This window comes from Rhinatrema bivittatum, chromosome 9 (assembly GCF_901001135.1).
Source record: "Rhinatrema bivittatum chromosome 9, aRhiBiv1.1, whole genome shotgun sequence".
NCBI lineage: Eukaryota > Metazoa > Chordata > Amphibia > Gymnophiona > Rhinatrematidae > Rhinatrema > Rhinatrema bivittatum.
In genome coordinates, this window is record NC_042623.1 from 242,498,655 (window position 1) to 242,516,903 (window position 18,249).

General features: G+C 43.1%; 1 protein-coding gene across 2 annotated transcripts in view; it reads right to left on the reverse strand.

Annotated features, from left to right (window-relative positions):
* The window catches only part of PIK3CA (phosphatidylinositol-4,5-bisphosphate 3-kinase catalytic subunit alpha), a 191,038-nt gene that overhangs the window by 147,825 nt on the left and 24,964 nt on the right, over positions 1-18,249 (reverse strand). For both annotated transcript variants that reach the window (XR_003858598.1, XM_029615553.1), the window contains exons 3-4: positions 5,717-5,926; positions 3,315-3,565 (exon numbers count right to left, since the gene is read on the reverse strand). Coding sequence is in view for 1 of the 2 variants with exons in the window: in XM_029615553.1 (XP_029471413.1) it covers positions 3,315-3,565; positions 5,717-5,926 (461 nt within the window). In the remaining variant the exon portion in view is untranslated. The remainder of the gene's footprint in view (positions 1-3,314; positions 3,566-5,716; positions 5,927-18,249) is intronic.

Here is an 18,249-nt window from a genome sequence, read left to right on the forward strand (position 1 = left end):
TTGTAAGCCTTCTGGAAGGGGGAAATACCTGCCAAAAGCAGTACCTGAAATGTCACTTGCCTTGAACTTGGGAAGGCATGTAAATCCAAATCCACATTCAAGAATATCTATCGGGAAGTTTCTGTTTGCTATCTTATTATTGGATGTTTTCTCCACCCATATCTTGGAACTTTTGGGGGATATCACAGCTGAATGTGTCACTTCAGTGACTTTTTTTTTTTGTAAATCTGCTTAGAAATTGGTGTTTTGCCTTAAACAATTTTCAAGAGCTCTTTAAGGGGGTAAATAGACATTTCCCTGTGTAAACTGGTTATTTGCAAATTGCTCACCCCTTTAGCCAGGGATCAAGAACTCATGTACTTTTATCTGCATCATGAGTAGACATTCGGGGGGGGGGGGGGGGGGGGGAAATTAGGTCAGGGAAGGGGAATGGGCCTTGACTGCCCTTTTTCATATCTCCAGGCAGAAGAAAATATCTTCCAGCAGAAGAAAAGCAGCTGCAAATCTCTACAGGCACTTCCTCTTTGAAAACTGGTGCAAAGCTCACAGGTATGTAACCATGGAGTATGCATCGTTAGGGACACTTTTTTTTAATTGCCCCAATAAACTGTACTAATGACACCAGCAAAGTTAAAAGCTACAAAAAAAAATCCTTTTAGATAGGACCAATGGTTGTAATGATATGAAGCTTGTTTTCACACTTTCTTCTTTGACGGTTCTTCACCATGGCAGACCCGAGGCAGCTAATTGACGGATTTCCCAAACAGCTGTGCAGCAAGAAATTCCCGCAGCCACATTCTCAGCATCCATGACTGCAGCACAGGCAAACAGCTGAGTGCTGCCTTCTTACTGCTATGGGGCCAGAGGGAGTCTTGGGAGCAGATTTCTGCAGCGGCAGCATAGCCCTTTCTTCTTCCCACGCGCCCGCTAAACATCACTTCCTCTTCTGGGCCACAGGGTCAGGAAAAACAAAAGGCCATGTTGCTGTTGCTGGCTTCCACAAACACTGCTGCTGTTTCTCTCCAGGCTTGAATGTACTGATAGCACTGGCAGGAATGGCAGCAGTGTTCGTTGAAGTATTCTTTGCTTCTCGCTGGGGTGAGGAGAGGGAGGGAAGAGCAGCGGGAGACCAGGAAGTGCACGACACACCTGCCCATTGTTTGGCGACACACCGGTTGAGAACTGCAGGATTGCAGTACTGTATTTATATCATCTTTAATTCAATTTGGATCTCTGTGCACTTTATAGTTACACTCTCAGACTTTCATAAGAACATGCCACACTGGGTCAGACCAAGGGTCCATCAAGCCCAGCATCCTGTTTCCAACAGTGGCCAGTCCAGGCCATAAGAACCTGGCAAGTACCCAAAAACGAAGTCTATTCCATGTTACAGTTGCTAGTAATAGCGGTGGTTATTATCTAAGTCAACTTAATTAATAGCAGGTAATGGACTTCTCCTCCAAGAACTTATCCAATCCTTTTTTAAAACACAGCTATACTAACTGCACTAACCACATCTTCTGGCAACAAATTCCAGAGTTTACATGGGTATCTCTGAGCTAGAAAAGTCCATGGAGAGAGTCTTATGAAAGGTAGCAAAATATTCTTTACATATAAGTCAGCTAATCTGAAATGTTTTGTGGATCCCCATCATCCACTTACAATAGGGTACTTGGAACTACAGAATGGCAAACCTCTTAGAGCTCTGCCAGTCAGTCAGTCATTCTATAGAAGAGTAATAAAAACCACTCCAGGGAGAATGGCTCTAAGAGATTGACAATAATCCACGGTCTTAAAAAAACAACAAAAAAAACCCCAACCCAAAACAACCCCAAACACACAACAAAAAAGGAAAAAACAAACAAACATTTATATAGCCAGTGTGCTTAAAAATATACACATATTTCTGACTGATTTTTACAGCAATGAAAGCAGGGATAGACTATTTTTTAAACAAAGGCACCATACAAAAATTGTTAGGAAACACAAGAAAACAAATGTTTTAACACTTAGTTCTGTTTTGTTCTCCCCTTCTCATCCAATCTCCCTCCCTCATTCCTTTTGAATCCTGTTCCAGACTCAGGCACTTTTTCGCAGCTTCTTTGCTCAGACCTAGATTCCCTTCACCTGGGTGTGATGGCAGGCCTAGTGGCCTGGTATCAGAGTTCTTTCCAGCCCTGGCATTGAGAATTCACCTTCAGATTTTTATATTTAGTAGTCATTACGGAAATACCTTAGTTTACATGATAGTTAATTGACTTATTCAAGCTAATCAACTACTTAAAAATTACACTTTTGCCCAATATACAAACCTATAACAGTTATAAGATCACCACACCTGGGAACACTGAACATATTCAGCACCAGATCAGTGTAGGAATAAAAATCACCTGCCTCTGAAAAAGAACATGTCAACTGTATAAAAAAACAAACAAACAAAAACAAAAACTGGCAGCAGGTTAGATTTGATTTGTGGCCTGGATTGGCCTCTGTTGGAAACAGGATGCTGGGCTTGATGGACCCTTGGTCTGACCCAGTATGGCAACTTCTTATGTTCTTGATTCTAAGCAAACATAGGACCAGCAATTTTTATTTTTTTTTTAAATCCTAGCTAAAACCCTGTTGTAGATCAAGATTCAAGACAATTAGTTATCAAATGGATATTTGCTTTCCACACATGGCCAGAAACCTCCTTTGTTAACACTTCTAAAATCAGTCATGGATGATATATTTTAAACCTTTAATGAATTCTACAGGGAATTCTTACAAGACGGTCATATAGAAGTGGCACTGTTGTAACCTAGAAGCTCTATTTTATTTATTATTTGATTTATATTCTGCTTTTTGGCACTTCAAAGCAGATTACATTCAGGTATTGTCCTATCCTCAGCAGCCTTACCATCTAATAGGGTTATTTATCATTTTGCCATAAGGGCTTAACGCCTGCGTTAGGGCCTTACTGCACGTGTTAATTATCACAACGCACGTCAATATGCAATTTTTACATTAGTTATTCATGTGGGAGGAGTTAGGGCGGAGTTTCTGGTAATGTTTGGAAATTAACACATTATCGTGTGCGAAAACACTTATCGCACGTGATAATGTGTTTTATCGCTGGAAATAACTACACCTATTTCCCCTGGTTGTGGCCGTGATAGCGGTTCAGGAATCTATGAGACAGCGAGAGCGAGCGAAACTATGAAGCAGAAGAGAGATAGCAGCTTGCTGTACTTTCATCACACACCCAGTTTCACTTCCTCTTGTGGACAGCATAGCACGAAATAACCATCTAAACTGTACCAAAAGATACTTACCTTATACTGACTTAGAGGGTATTTTTCCAGCAAGTATTCATCACAGCCGCACACTTTTAAAATATACTTGCCCTGGTATTCTAAGACACAGAGTTTTAGCTGTTCGGGAGACAGTAACATGCTTCTTGTTTTTTTCCGGATTGCTTCAGCAATCACTTGTTCAGGCACACAGTCATGATTGATCTTTAGCGTGTATTTCTGTTTATCATTGTTCGGAGATACGATGACCCAAATCACCACGATTATTTGACCTGTAAAAATGAAATTACATTTAAGGCATCATACATATTTGACAAGGCTCATTTATCAGTCCACAGAAGTGCAAGCAACAACGCCAATGAAAGACAATATTCCCACAGGGCCCAATATAGAGAGTACTTTATGTAGCAGAAAATCTGGATAAATATTTTTACTTTTCAAAGCAGGCATTCAGAGTTCTCCATGTCTAAGTGCTCAACCTCATTGGCTGATTCCAAGCCTGATGGATTGGCTCCATGTGAAGCAGTAAAGGGCTATATTTAATACTGCCAGTGTCATTTATTCATACAATGCTTACAATAAGTAGTAATGGATCTACAATATGTTTAAAGCAAAACTTTTAAAGTTATATTTCGTTATTGGCATACATGGGAACTAGTTGTAAGAAAGAAGTGGCCTAGTAGTGTGACCAACAGGCTGCGAACTAGGGTTCAAATCCAACTTATCCCATTCACATTCCTTGTGACCCTGAGCAATTCACTTTAGGTCCCATTACTTCAAGTACCCAGTTAGATTATAAGCTCTCTAAAGCAGGAACTTATCATACCTGAAAAAATGTGGTAAACGTTTAGATAAAATTGGAAGGCTGCTCTAAAAATACAAAAAGTAAATGAAATAAGGAGAAAATATACACAAAACATCAGATTGACTACATCATTTTTATCAGCCTATTTACAGAAAAGGTAAAGAATTGTTTGGGGCATACTGAGCTATACATATTGCATCTAAATGCAATGTCACCCATTGTAGACTGCAAATGGATTGTTTTAGAGCAGGGATCAGCAATCTGCATCTCTTTTCGCACCTCAGTGCGACTCTGCTGAAAAGAAAAAAAAAAGGCAACATGGCTGAAGATGCTGCCACCTTCTCTTTGTTCTGTGCAGGAGTGGCACTGAAGTAGGGAAAAAATAAAAGCAGCATCAGCATCATCAATCTGGTAGAAGTAGAGGGCATCATCGACCTGCACTTGCCATAGAAGGCGGCTGCATGATGGCATTAATCAAAGGCTGAGGAAGCCGCCTGTTTTTGTGCAGGCCGATGCTGCTTTTTCTCCATTGCCATGCAGAGCAAAGACAAGGAAGCATCTTAGACCTGTGCTACCTTATCTTTCTTTTCAGCACCTTCGGTCCAAGAAGACGGTGACCCATGCTGGTGTGTGGGAGGAGTCACTGCAAGGCTGCATGGTGAAGTGCCTGCAGCTGGGAAGGAGAGTACATCTTCAGCTAAGGGTGAAATGGGTCTGCTGGGAAAAGGTAGCGGGCCTGCTGGGGACGAAGGGACTAGAGAGCAACTGCCTGAGGCTAGAGAGGATGACTGCTGAAAACAGGGGAGAAGGGGCAGTGAGGGAGGGAGGAGGGGTGAGAGTTTGTGTGTAACTGCTGGAGGCAAGGTGGGTGACTGAAAGAGTGACAGAGATGGGGGATGAGATGAGGAGGCAATTTACGAGTGATCCAATTTTACAACAGGATTGCAACTCTTGAAATATTTTGGACAAATAAAAAACTGGGAAATTGCTCTTATTTTGAAAGGTTGCAGACCCCTGGTCTATATATCTTTCCAGATGTATGGCCTCCAGACCTGGACACAGGGCATAATCACTTCATTTTTCCTACTAGTTATGCCTCTCCCTATGCTCTCTCTGGCATCCCTCCGGTTCGGGCAAGTGTCCTGTTGACCTGTTTTGTTACCTGGAAATCAGATATAGTCATCCCAAGGTCTTTCTACTGTTCTGTGAACATCAATAACTTATCCTCTCATTGTGTACTGCTCCCTTGGATTCCTGCATAGCTCCACATATTTTAGTACTGAAATTTAGCTGTCTAGTAGTCGGCCACTCCTCAAGCTAATCGCTTCTCTTACCATCTCTCAGACATGCCCACACTGTTGCAGACCTTAGCAATATTCACTAAAAAGTTTCCTCTCCTAACTCCTCTGCCGTATCACAAAGATATTAAAACAGAACTGGCACCAGGCCCAATTCCAGGAGGTATTCCACTCATCACCACTCAGTTTACTAATATGCTATATCGTCTATCCCTGAGGCAATCACTTAATATCTTCAATTCCGCTCACTGTAGACAAACGTTTCTCCATTATTTCCAGTACAGACTATATAGTTTAAATCCTGAAAACTGTTCTCTTACCTTTGTCTAGTTTACTGTATATGTGTTTTGGAAGTTCGGGTGATGATTCTACATTAGGAGGGTAGACATATAATGCTCTACTCTGAGGTCCATTTGCATCGCGAAGGTCCACAGCTTCTTTGCAAACGTTAAGGACGTTTCTTCTGAACTCCTGGACTTCGGGATCTTTCACCATATCAAATTCACAGACAGGCATACCGATTGCAAACCCTAAACAATTTATAAAAAAAATAAAAAATGAAGATCTTTCTGTAAACTGCAATAAAGCAGCAATATTATGATTAACAAAATCAACAAGGAGCTCTAATTTGCATGAAGTATTGTATCAGCTTCACTCACAGCATTTGCTGTACCCTACCTCACAAAAAAAAAAAAAAAAAAAAAGATGAAGGAAAATGATAATAGATACCGCTCCATGGTCTGAACTTAGAATAAATCTTATTTTAATAAAATTGCTAATAGTTTTTGTGGGCTGGGGTAATTCTTGCATTTTTGCAAATTTTATAACAGAATATTGTCACCATTTTTAGGAAACAGATTTCAGAATATTGGCAAACTTTTTAAATAGTATTACAATAATACAAATCTTTGCTTACTGTATACCAATGTTAATCTCAGTTACAATATGGCAATCTAGTACTTCTCTTGTATTTCTGTGGCTTTAAAAACAATAGAATTCAAAAAGGTGTGGGATAAACACAGCGGATCCCTGGTGGCTAGAGGCTGGAAACGAAGAAACGAGGAAACCTGTGGTAAATGTTGGTGTATCATTTCTGCATGGGAGTAACCTGCTCGGAGTGGCAGTTGTAGTCCTGGACAGCTTGCTGGGCAGAATGGCTGGACCATTTGAGTCTTTATCTGCTGTTTACCATGTTAGATTTACTAAGTCATTTTATATTTTAAAAAAACCCTACATTTTGAACAATATAAACCACTATACTGGGTCAGACCAAGGGTATTTCAAGCCCAGTATCCTGTTTCCAACAGTGGCCATTCTAGGTCACAAGTACCTGGAAGGATCCCAGATAGTAGACAGATTTGATACTTCTAACATCCCAGGGGTAACTAGTGGCTTTCCCCAAATCTACCGGTTAACAACTATTTATTTGGAGAAATGGAAAGAGAAATATAGCACCTAACAGACTCTCAGGATTTGCAATAATGCACACAAACTAACCCGTACAAAGTTACACCTGTATTATGGAACACACTCAAACAGTAACAACCCTATCTAAGAAATACAACTATTAAACCAGGCCCTAAACCAGAGCTTTCCAAACTGTGTGTCGGGACACGTTAGTGTGTCGCCTGCAGTGTGCAGGTGTGTCGCGCAAGCCCGGTCAACTCTGAGGCAAGTTTGGGCTTTTTTTTTTCTAGAGATTCACTTTTTTTTTTTTAGTTTATGGGTTGCTTATTATTGGGTGATTTTTGCTGTCAATCGCGTTTTTTGGGGGGCTTGGTGGGTGGAACGAACCCAGCCATCCTTGCATTGGCTGCTGCTGCCGATGAGGCCTGGCCATGAGGAGTACTGACTGCAAGCAGCAGTGTCTGGTGATCATGGAAGGGAGTGAAGCACTTAACTGGCAACAATCAAAAAGACGAGGTACATGAGTGTGGGGGCCAGACATGTGCTGGGGGGAGAGAGATGAGTGAGTGGGGGGCAAATGTTCTGGGGGGACAGACATGTGCTGGGGGGAGAGAGATGAGTGAGTGGGGGGCAAATGTGCTGGGGGGACAGACATGTGCTTGAGGGGGAGAGATATGAGTGTGTGGGGTACAGACATGTGCTGGGGGGGAGAGAAATGAGTGTGTGGGGGTCAGACATGTGCTTGAGGGGGAGAGATATGAGTGTGTGGGGGCCAGACATGTGCTGGGGGGAGGAGAGAGATGAGTGTGTGGGGGACAGGCAATTTGTTTTATTATTGTTTCTCATAAATTATAACAATAACATGAATCTTGGAATATATATTTTTAATATAAATTTAAGGTTTTCATGAGATAGGTTGTGTCGTGAAACATTTTATTTATGTATATACAAGCCGTAAAGCCCGTTAAAACGGGCTACATCCCTCTGTCTCTCACCTCCCCCTCATTCTCTCTCCCCTCACTCTTCACCACCCCCCTCCCCCACCCACTCCTCTCCACCCTCCCTCTCCTCTCACTCAGTCCCCCCTCTCCCTCACTCCCTCCCACTCAGTCCCCCCTCTCCCTCCCTCCCACTCACTCAGTCCCCCTCTCCCTCACTCAGTCCCCCTCTCCCTCCCACTCACTCAGTCCCCCTCTCTCCCTCCCTTCACCCACCTCCATTTCCTCCCGGCGCCGTAAGCGCGACTTCCCGCAACCCTCACCCGGCTCCATTGACTCCTCCCGCTCCTGCCGGCAGATCTCGGGGGGGGGGGGGCGCGGGAGTGACACCCCCCCCCCCCCCGAGATCTGCCGGCAGATCTCGGTGGGGGGGCGCGGGAGTGACCCCCCCACCGAGATCTGCCGGCAGATCTGGGGAGGAGAAGCAGCGGCACCGCGCGCGCGCGGCGCCGCTGCTTCTCCTCCCGCTCCTGCGGCCCCACCGCCATTTTTTTTTTCTGATCGACATCCTTGCCCGCACATGCGCAGTAGAGCTGCGCTCTACTGCGCATTTGCGGGCCGTCGGTCACAGGCCATTTATAAGGTAGATTTAAGGAAACATACATAAATTGTCGAAATATGTTTCGTTCGTTTAACCTTTAACCTCTGGTTTACTAGTAGACTGAATTACTGTGTCCCGAAATTATGTTTGTCTAAAAAGTGTGTCACCAACATGAAAAGTTTGGAAAGCTCTGCCCTAAACACTAATACATTTCCTATTGGGAAAACAGAATAAGCCAAGCTGCTATAGAGCCCCACACAGAAATAATTGTAAAGCTATACTAAAAATGTTACAAAACAGCTGCTGAACAGAATAATATCCAATGATTAAAAAAATCATAAAAATTATTAAAACATGTCCTAATATCAATAAAATATTTCAAAACAGCAGACATCGCATAATACCCAATAATTAAAATGGCAGTCAATCAAGAAAAATAAATTTAAAAAGCCACCTTTACTTACCCTCTCCAGCAACTCTCCTACTCCTTTTCCTTCCAGGCCAATAGCACTCACCAGAAGCAGCAAGGGCTGCTGAAGCTCTTTCCTCAGTCCTCTTCCTTAGCGCCCACAACCAGTCACTCACACACACACAATTAGACCGCACAACCAGTCTCGGACTTTTTCACACCAGTCATCTTCCTGACCAGTCTCTCACACACACACACACTCTCTTATATACAAGCTCTCGCACCCATTCACACCAGCTCTCACCCAGGCACCTATTCACATCCCAGACACAAGCTCTCATCCATGCATCCATTCACATCCCAGACACAAGCTCTCATCCATGCATCCATTCACACCCACAGACACAAGCTCTCAACCCAGGCACTCATTCACACCCACACACACAAACTCTCACCAAAAACCTCTTCTTCCTTCACTGCAGGGATGGGCTCCAGTTCTGCTGCGGCATTACTCTGGCGGGCCTTCTTTATTCACCGCCACGGGTATGGGCTCCCGTGGTGGCCTTGCTTGGTCGGGGTCGGGTTTTCCTCTTCACTGCCACGGGTATGGGCTCCCGTGGTGGCCTTGCTTGGTCGGGGGTCAGGTTTTCCTCTTCACTGCCACGGGGATGGGCTCCCGTGGTGGCCTTGCTTGGTCGGGTTTTCCTCTTCACTGCCATAGGAATGGGCTCCCGTGGTGGCCTTGCTTCGTCGGGTTTTCCTCTTCACTGCCATAGGAATGGGCTCCCGTGGTGGCCTTGCTTCGGAGTTAGACGCTGCCATTCCTCCCATCTCCGGGCTATGCAATGCCTGTCTCACCGGCCAATCAAAGGCTTCCTCCCTTCTTCCTACTCTCACTGGCAAGTAGAAGGGAGAGGCTTCCAATTCGCCTGTGCAGGGGCAGGCAGAATGAAGGAGGCTTCCCATTGGGCAGTGAGAGTAGGAAGCAAGGAGGCTTCCACTTGGCCCGCAAGAGCTGGAAAAAGGGAGAAGGAAAGTACAACGGGGCAGTGGGACACCAGGAGATGTGGCACACCTGCTGGTGTTTGGCGACACCGGTGTGTCGCGACACACCGGTGTGTCGCAACACACCTGTTGAGAAGCGCTGGCTTAGAGAACTTGAATTGAGACTCTGTTATTATATTTATGCTCTTATTTTATATACACTCTTCCCTCAGTTTCTCCTTCCTTCTGGTCTATAACCCACCTGAGACTTCTTCAGGGCCAGTTCTAACATTTTTGCTGCCCTGACCCCACCCCATTCTGTGTTTTGTTTTTTACATAAAGTTTTTGCTCTCCCCAAAAACCAGCACACTATAGAAAATGTCAGTCTTGTGCTCTGTCCTAGGCTCTCTTTCATCGCCAAAAAAAAAAAAGCCAGCAATTCAAACTGTCAAAATTGACACGCTCCCACGAACCTATTTTACCTCATCCACAGGCCCAAAATTTCTCAATTGTGCAGGAATGATCCCCAGGTGCTGCTGCTTCATCTATCGGTACAAAAAACTTGTGCCGACTGGGCACTACTCTGGAGCCACCCAGAAAACCCTGCAAAAAAGACCCTTGGAACCAATATAGTTTTAGGCCTATTGTAAGGCGTGTTAGAAGAGGGTTTGGCCCTTGGACAGCCTTAAGTAAACTGAATGAGAGCAATATAGTAAAATTCCCATACCACAACATCAGCAAACACTCAAATAGGAACCCTATCTATGAAAATAAAATATTAAACCAGGCCTTAAAACACCTCCTATTAGGAAAGCAGAACAAACCAATCTTCTCTAAATTCTTACATAGAAATTATATGCTAGCAGAATACCTCACCTTGCTTACACATGAACACAGACAACCCTCACCACATACAGAATAAAGAGGCCATAAAGTATAAGCAGAAATGTGAAGATAGAAAATGAACTGGAAACTGTAATAAGCCAGACTCTATATCAGGTCGATTCAGTAAAGTCCGCGGGAGAGCGGACGAACGCCTGCTCTCCCAGCGCGCGCACCGGCCCCTCGCCGGTGCGCACGATGCAGTATTCAAATTAGGTGGCACGGTAGAAACGGGGAAAAGGAGCAGCGGCTGTCAGCGGATTTGACAGCCGACACTCAATTTTGCCGGCGTCGATTCTCGAGCCCGCTGACAGCCATGGGCTCGGAAACCGGACGCCGGCAAAATTGAGCATCCGGTTTTTGGCCCGACAGCTGTGGGCCGAATTCAATTTTTTTTTTTTTTACTCTTCGGGACCTCAGACTTAATATCACCATGATATTAAGTCGGAGGGTGCACAGAAAAGCAGTTTTTACTGCTTTTCTGTGCACTTTCCCGGTGCTGGAAGAAATTAAAATGTGCGGCTTGGCTGCACATTTTACTTTCTGTATCCCGCGCGCATACCTAATAGGGCCCTCAACATGCATTTGCATGTTGAGGGCCCTATTAGTTGCCGCGGGTTGGACGCACGTTTTCCTCCCCTTACTGAATAAGGGGTAAGGGAAAACGCGCGTCCAATAGCAGGCTAACAGTGCGCGCCGTCAGAGCGCACTGTACTGTATCGGCCTGTATGTAATGAAGCAATGGTAAAATAAACATCACAAATCCTCATAAATCAAACAATAAAATCAGAAAATATAAATCAATCGTAACAAACCATATTAATAAAAAGAATATTGCCAAACAGAACATTCAATAATTAAGAACTCGTATAAAAAGTTTAAAAAATTTCCAAACAGCAATAAAATATTTCAAAATAGCAGACAATAATTAAAACAAGGGAAAATCCCCTGTTTTGCATACCTGAAAACATTTGATTTCCATTCACACACATGCACATCCTCCCCCAGACAGGTTCCCATTCACTCATACTCAAACACTCAAACCCCCCCCCCCCCCCCAGGCAGGCTCTCATTCACATTCACTCATCCCTGGCCGATTCCCATTCACACACACAAGCAACCTCTACGCAGACAGTATCCACGGGTCTTTTATTCCTCTTCTGCTGCTGCTGTCCCCACCCGGTCGGTGCCTTGATATCTGGGGGGAGGACAGGATTCCTTGCAGTACCGTAGAAGTTCTTCCTGTGGCTCCTCCTCGTGTGCTGGCTGGCCTGGCAGTACTCAGCACTGGCAGTGTTAGCACTTCCTGTATGCTCATCTCACAATGCACAAGATGAGCATAAAGGAAGTGCTAGCACTGAGAGTGTCTACCATGGAGCCGGCTGGCACACGAGGAGGAGCCACAACTTGAGGCACCTCTTCTTCAGACGCCAATGGGATGAGGTCCACTGAGAGCTGCACAGGCCTATCGCTGCTCCCTTTGGTGCGCCCCGCCCACCACCCTCCTGGGTCTGGCCTTCCTTCTCTGTCTGAAGCTTTGGAATTTATGCCTGACATTTCCACACATCATCAAAATCTAATTATTCTGGTTGATTTCAACATCCATGCTGATCGCCCAGCCCATCCTACAGATAAACTTCCTTGCTTTGTCTACTGACTTAGACCTCTATCAATGGATCAGCTTCCCGTGGGGGAGGATGGGTTAGCTTTGGATAGGGATTTTTAATTATTATAATTTTAATCTTGTAATGATGTAAATTTCATATTTTTGTTTGTTTCTTTATTTTGTTCATCGCTTTGGGCGATTGTTTCAATCTGTAAGGTGATTCATAAATGCTGCCAAATAAAACGTCCTTACCCATGAGGCAGGTCATACCTTGGATTTGGTTCTCTCTTCTAAGAATGACTTATTAGTCACCAATTCCTTTTCATCCTTTACCTGCCCTGATCATTTTTAAATCTTTTTTCAACCTAGGCCTCATGTAGCAGATAATATTACTAGTAATAGGGATCTTAAACATATAGACTTAGAATTATTAACAGCTAAATTAAATTCTTTTCCTGACAACTTTGTGTTTAGTGTTTATTTTTGATAAACTAAGTTTGCTAAAAATCGCCCCAGCCAACTATTTAAGAATATCACCCAGTCATCCACTTAAATGTCTCTGCTGCCTCCTGCTCTGCTAATGATTTCATCACCTTCTTTTCAAATAAGATCAGCTCAATTTGTAATGATTTTCTTGACACTATTAATGTCCCATCTCATAAGAACATAAGAACATAAGAAATTGCCATGCTGGGTCAGACCAAGGGTCCATCAAGTCCAGCATCCTGTTTCCAACAGAGGCCAAAACCAGGCCACAAGAACCTGGCAAATACCCAAACACTAAGAAGATCCCATGCTACTGATGCAATTAATAGCAGTGGCTATTCCCTAAGTAAAATTGATTAATAGCCATTAATGGACTTCTCCAAGAACTTATCCAAACCTTTTTTGAACCCAGCTACACTAACTGCACTAACCACATCCTCTGGCAACAAATTCCAGAGCTTTATGGTGCGTTGAGTGAAAAAGAATTTTCTCTGATTAGTCTTAAATGTGCTACTTGTTAACTTCATGGAATGCCCCCTAGTCCTTCTATTATTCGAAAGTGAAAATAACCGAGTCACATCTACTCGTTCAAGACCTCTCATGATCTTAAAGACCTCTATCATATCCCCCCTCAGCCGTCTCTCTTCTCCAAGCTGAACAGCCCTAATCTCTTCAGCCTATCCTCATAGGGAAGCTGTTCCACCCCCTTTATCATTTTGGTTGCCCTTCTCTGTACCTTCTCCATCGCAACTATATCTTTTTTGAGATGCGGCGACCAGAATTGTACACAGTATTCAAGGTGTGGTCTCACCATGGAGTGATATAGAGGCATTATGACATTTTCCGTTCTATTAACCATTCCCTTCCTAATAATTCCTAACATTCTATTTGCTTTTTTGACTGCTGCAGCACACTGAGCAGACGATTTTAAAGTTTTATCCACTATGATGCCTAGATCTTTTTCCTGGGTGGTAGCTCCTAACATGGAACCTAACATCGTGTAACTACAGCAAAGGTTATTTTTCCCTATGTGCATCACCTTGCACTTGTCCACATTAAATTTCATCTGCCATTTGGATGCCCAATCTTCCAGTCTTGCAAGGTCCTCCTGTAATGTATCACAGTCTGCTTGTGATTTAACAACTCTAAATAATTTTGTATCATCTGCAAATTTGATAACCTCACTCGTCGTATTCCTTTCCAGATCATTTATATATATATTGAAAAGCACCTCTCCTAATTCTCTTCCAAGCTCACATTTTTCCTCTTTTAATCTGGATTCCTGCTGCTGAAATCTTTACACCTTACTTCGTTTCCAGTTAGAACCTATGCCATCAAAACTGCTCAAAAACCCTACTCTTGGCCTCTCTAAATCCATGTCTGCTATCATAAATATTTGCCTTCTGGTTTATTTCCCAATTAACTTAAAAATGCTAGGGTTTGGCCTCTTCTAAAGTAAGTCACTAGATGCAAGTATTTTGGCCAACTAGAAACCTTTCTCTAATCTTGCTGTTATTTCTAAGGTTATTGAGAAAGTGATGTTTGATCAATTCAGTTACTTTGCCAATAAGCCCAATATCTTACATCCCTCCCAATCAAGCTTCCATAAGGGCCGCAGCATAGAGTCTGCTCTACTTGCCTTAACCAATAGCATCAGGCTCTAATCTGATTTAGGCGAGGACACACTCATGGTCTTTTTAGACATGAGCGCTGCCTTTGATACGTTCAAGTCATACTCTACTCCTTGATCACCTCCTGGGCTGGTTTAATTCCTATTTGTCTGGACATACTTTCCAAGTAGAATGGGAGCATCATCTCTCATAATTAATGTCTGTGCCATCTGGCGTTCCACAAAGCTCCATTCTATCACTCCTCTTTTTAATCTGATTGGCTTGCTTGCTGACATCTTGCTTACACTTATTTACAAGTGTTCTGGTTTAAACACATTGGTGGGATTGTCCTTTGTTTCATTTGGATTTGTCACTCACTCTTTCCCCATCCCCTCACCCTGCTTCATTCCCTCCCCTAATCTGATCCCCACACTGACGGCAGAAAAGACCAAAATGGTACATCCAGTCTGCCCAGCAAGCTTCCCAAGGTAGTAAGTGCTGATATGTGCAGGTCACCCCCATGTTTCTCCCAAGGGTAGCAACTGCCGCTCCGTGCCGGTTTAGCTTTTTTTTATTTATTCCCATCCTCTAGCCTTTTAGGGATCCACAGTGTTTATCACATGCCCCTTTGAAATCCTTCACAGTTTTAGTCTTCACACTGTGGGATATGAGGGAGAAGGGATAGAGGGGTGAGTGAGAAGGGAATGGGAAGAGAGGGAAGTGATGACAGCAGATCAGTTGGAGGTTATAAGAAGGGAAGTAAAAGGTGATCAATTGTAGAGGATGAAAATGGTTAGGGGGTGAAAGTTAGGAGATAGGCTGGGTAGGTGAGAAGAGCTAGGAGATGTAAGAGTGGATCAACTGGAAAGCTGGAGGTTGATAGAGTTCTGTTAGAGTGGAGGAGTTTAAGAGAGGGGATCCTCTGAAAGGGGTGGAAGTAGTAAGAGAGGATATGTTGGCAAGGACAGAAATAAAAAGAGGGGACCAGCTGGACTAATAAGTTGGGGGGGGGGGACGACGACATGCCCTTGCTACTTTGTTTGGTCATCATCTGGAATCATGCTAATTTTCAAGTGCTAAAATGGGATCCCATTGATTAAAAGATTGGGAAGTCCTGTACTAAATGTTTTAAATGTTTTGCAATGATGCAATGTTACTATGTATCAATAGTAAGACACCTTACTCACAAGTTATAATGGTTATATGTTATAATGAATTAATTCATAAGGCACCTTAGCCTTACATTTCTATGTCAAAAATGTTAAAATGTATCAATAATAAGACACCCCAGTCTTATTATTCCACTAGTTATAATGTAAACCGATGTGATATGCTCCAATGAATGTTGGTATATAAAAACAATTAATTAAATAAATACATTTATTTATCCCTCCGAAACCATCCCCTCCAAACTCCTACTATCCATTCCCAAAGAAATTGCCAAACCCCTATCTAGCATCTGCAACTGCTCCTTGGAACAAGGCACAGTCCCCAACTTTCTTAAACGAGCAGTGGTTAAACCGATCCTCAAAAAACCGAATCTTGATCCTTCCACCCTTTCCAATTTCAGACCTGTATCCAACCTCCCCCTCCTAGCTAAAATCCTTGAAAAACTAGTCAACTCTCGCCTTTCTCTCTACCTCGAACAATACAACATTCTTCCCTCAACACAATACGGTTTCAGGAAGCATCTTAGTACCGAAACCTTACTACTTTCTCTAACTGACACCCTAATTAAAGGAATCGATTCAGGTTCTTCTTATCTGATTGCCATGCTGGACATCTCTGAGGCTTTCGACACTGTCAATCACACTATCCTTATCAACATCCTCAGAAGTATTGGGATCTTGGGAACTGCCCTCTCCTGGATCCACTCTTACCTACAAAATCGCTATTTCACTGTCCTAACTAATAACACTGAATTTGAGCCTATTAGTCTTGATCAGGGCATCCCCCAGGGCTCCTCACTCTCTTCTACCCTCTTTAACATTTATATGCTTCCCCTTACCACCCTCCTCACCAACCTTGGTATCAAACACTTCATCTACGCAGATGACGTGCAAATCCTCTTCCCCTTCTCTGACTCGCTCCAAACTGCTCTCCAAAACTGGGAATCCTGCCTCTCCTCCATCAACCACCTCCTCACAAACATGCACCTCGCTCTCAACCCTCAAAAAACTGAACTCCTCGTTATCTCCAACAAACATCCATCTCCCCCTATCCCCCTCTCTTACTCCTCCACTTCTTTCCCCTCTCACACCCGTAACCTGGGTGTTCTTATTGACAACCAACTCACCTTCAAACCCTTTATCAAATCTATCATAAAGGACTGCTATTTCAAGCTACAAACGATTAAAAAACTCAGACATTTTTCTGACTTTCGCACAGTTCTCCAGTCTATTATTTTTTCCAAAATAGACTACTGTAATGCTCTCCTCCTCGGCCTCCCCTCCACGTATACTAAACCGTTACAACTACAACAAAACGCCGCTGCACATATTCTAACTCCAAAAAAAGAGACCACATTACACCAACGCTTATCGAACTTCATTGGCTACCAATACAATCACGAATAAAGCACTTTCCTTCATCCACAAAAGCCTTATAAATGAAAACCTCCACTGGATCAACCCTCCTCTCATTCCTCGCACGTCCACAAGACCCACTCGCCCTGCCCTCCAAGGAACACTCCGCATGCCCTCAATCAAATCCACCAAACTTACCTCCACTATGAACAGAGCCTTTTCTCTTGCTGGCCCTACCCTATGGAACTCCCTACCTCCAGATTTATGCACAGAGACCTCCACTCCTAAATTTAAAAAAAAAAAACTAAAAACTTGGTTGTTCCTTCAGGCCTACCCCTCACATTCCTTCCTCTCCATGAAGAATTCCTAATATCCCTGTAATTGAACCAATGAAATCTTATAACAGTGTCAGTCTCTCCACCCCCCTTTATCCTCAACCTCTGGTACCCCCCCTGGTTACCTTAGTATTATTTACCACTCCCTTCTCCTTCCATCTTTTCACTGTCCACTTCTTTTTTCCTAATTTTACTGCATTTAACATCTCTTCCTCTAACGTTCCTCTGCTTGCTCCCCTCCTTCCTCTGATGAACCTTTGTTCTCGCGTACCTCTTTCACAGAATTGTGTTTGTTGTACTTTCTGTGAGCTCCCCCTTGATCCTCTCCTCTTGATCTTTATTTAACCAACTTATCAGCTCAGACGTTTTTCTTACCTCCTTGTAATTGATCCACTAGTGTCGCACTGGAATGACCAAGAGTTGCTGTACCTTTTGTATTATAGTTCATCTAGTACTTTAGTTCTTTAGCATGATTTGTAACACATAGTTCCTCGTATTTAACATATAGTTATTTTTCTGTTCCTTGCCTCATATAGTTGTTACTGTTCCATGTAAGGGCTCTGCCTAAATGTTCCTAGTTATATGTAAACCGATACGATGTGCAAACAGCTATCGGTATAGAAGAAATTCCAAATAAATAAATAAATAAATACTAAATGTTTATTCCCCATTCTGTGTCTGTGAGGGAGGAGAGACTTAAATCAGGCCTTAGTGAATGCAAAACCATGAAGCCAAGCGACAGCTTTCTCACATGCTTAGCTCATTTCTCTTAGACCACCTTAAGATTTTGTAAGAGGATAGGGCTTGACAATATGTGATATTGTCTGAATCTCACCACATCCACATTTAGGATTTATGCAAAAGCCTTAGTGGTAATTTGATGGACGGGAGAAAACAGACAATGTTGCTATACTGTCTGTTCATTATGTTAATTATTCTTAGTAAACATTGTTTAAAAAAAAAAAAAAAAGCCCAGTACATGATCCTTGGCTTGTTTGGAATCTATTCCTAGACACATACTTTGTTTGTCAGGGCAATCTTTTTCTCCCTGCCATCTCATAATTTGTCCA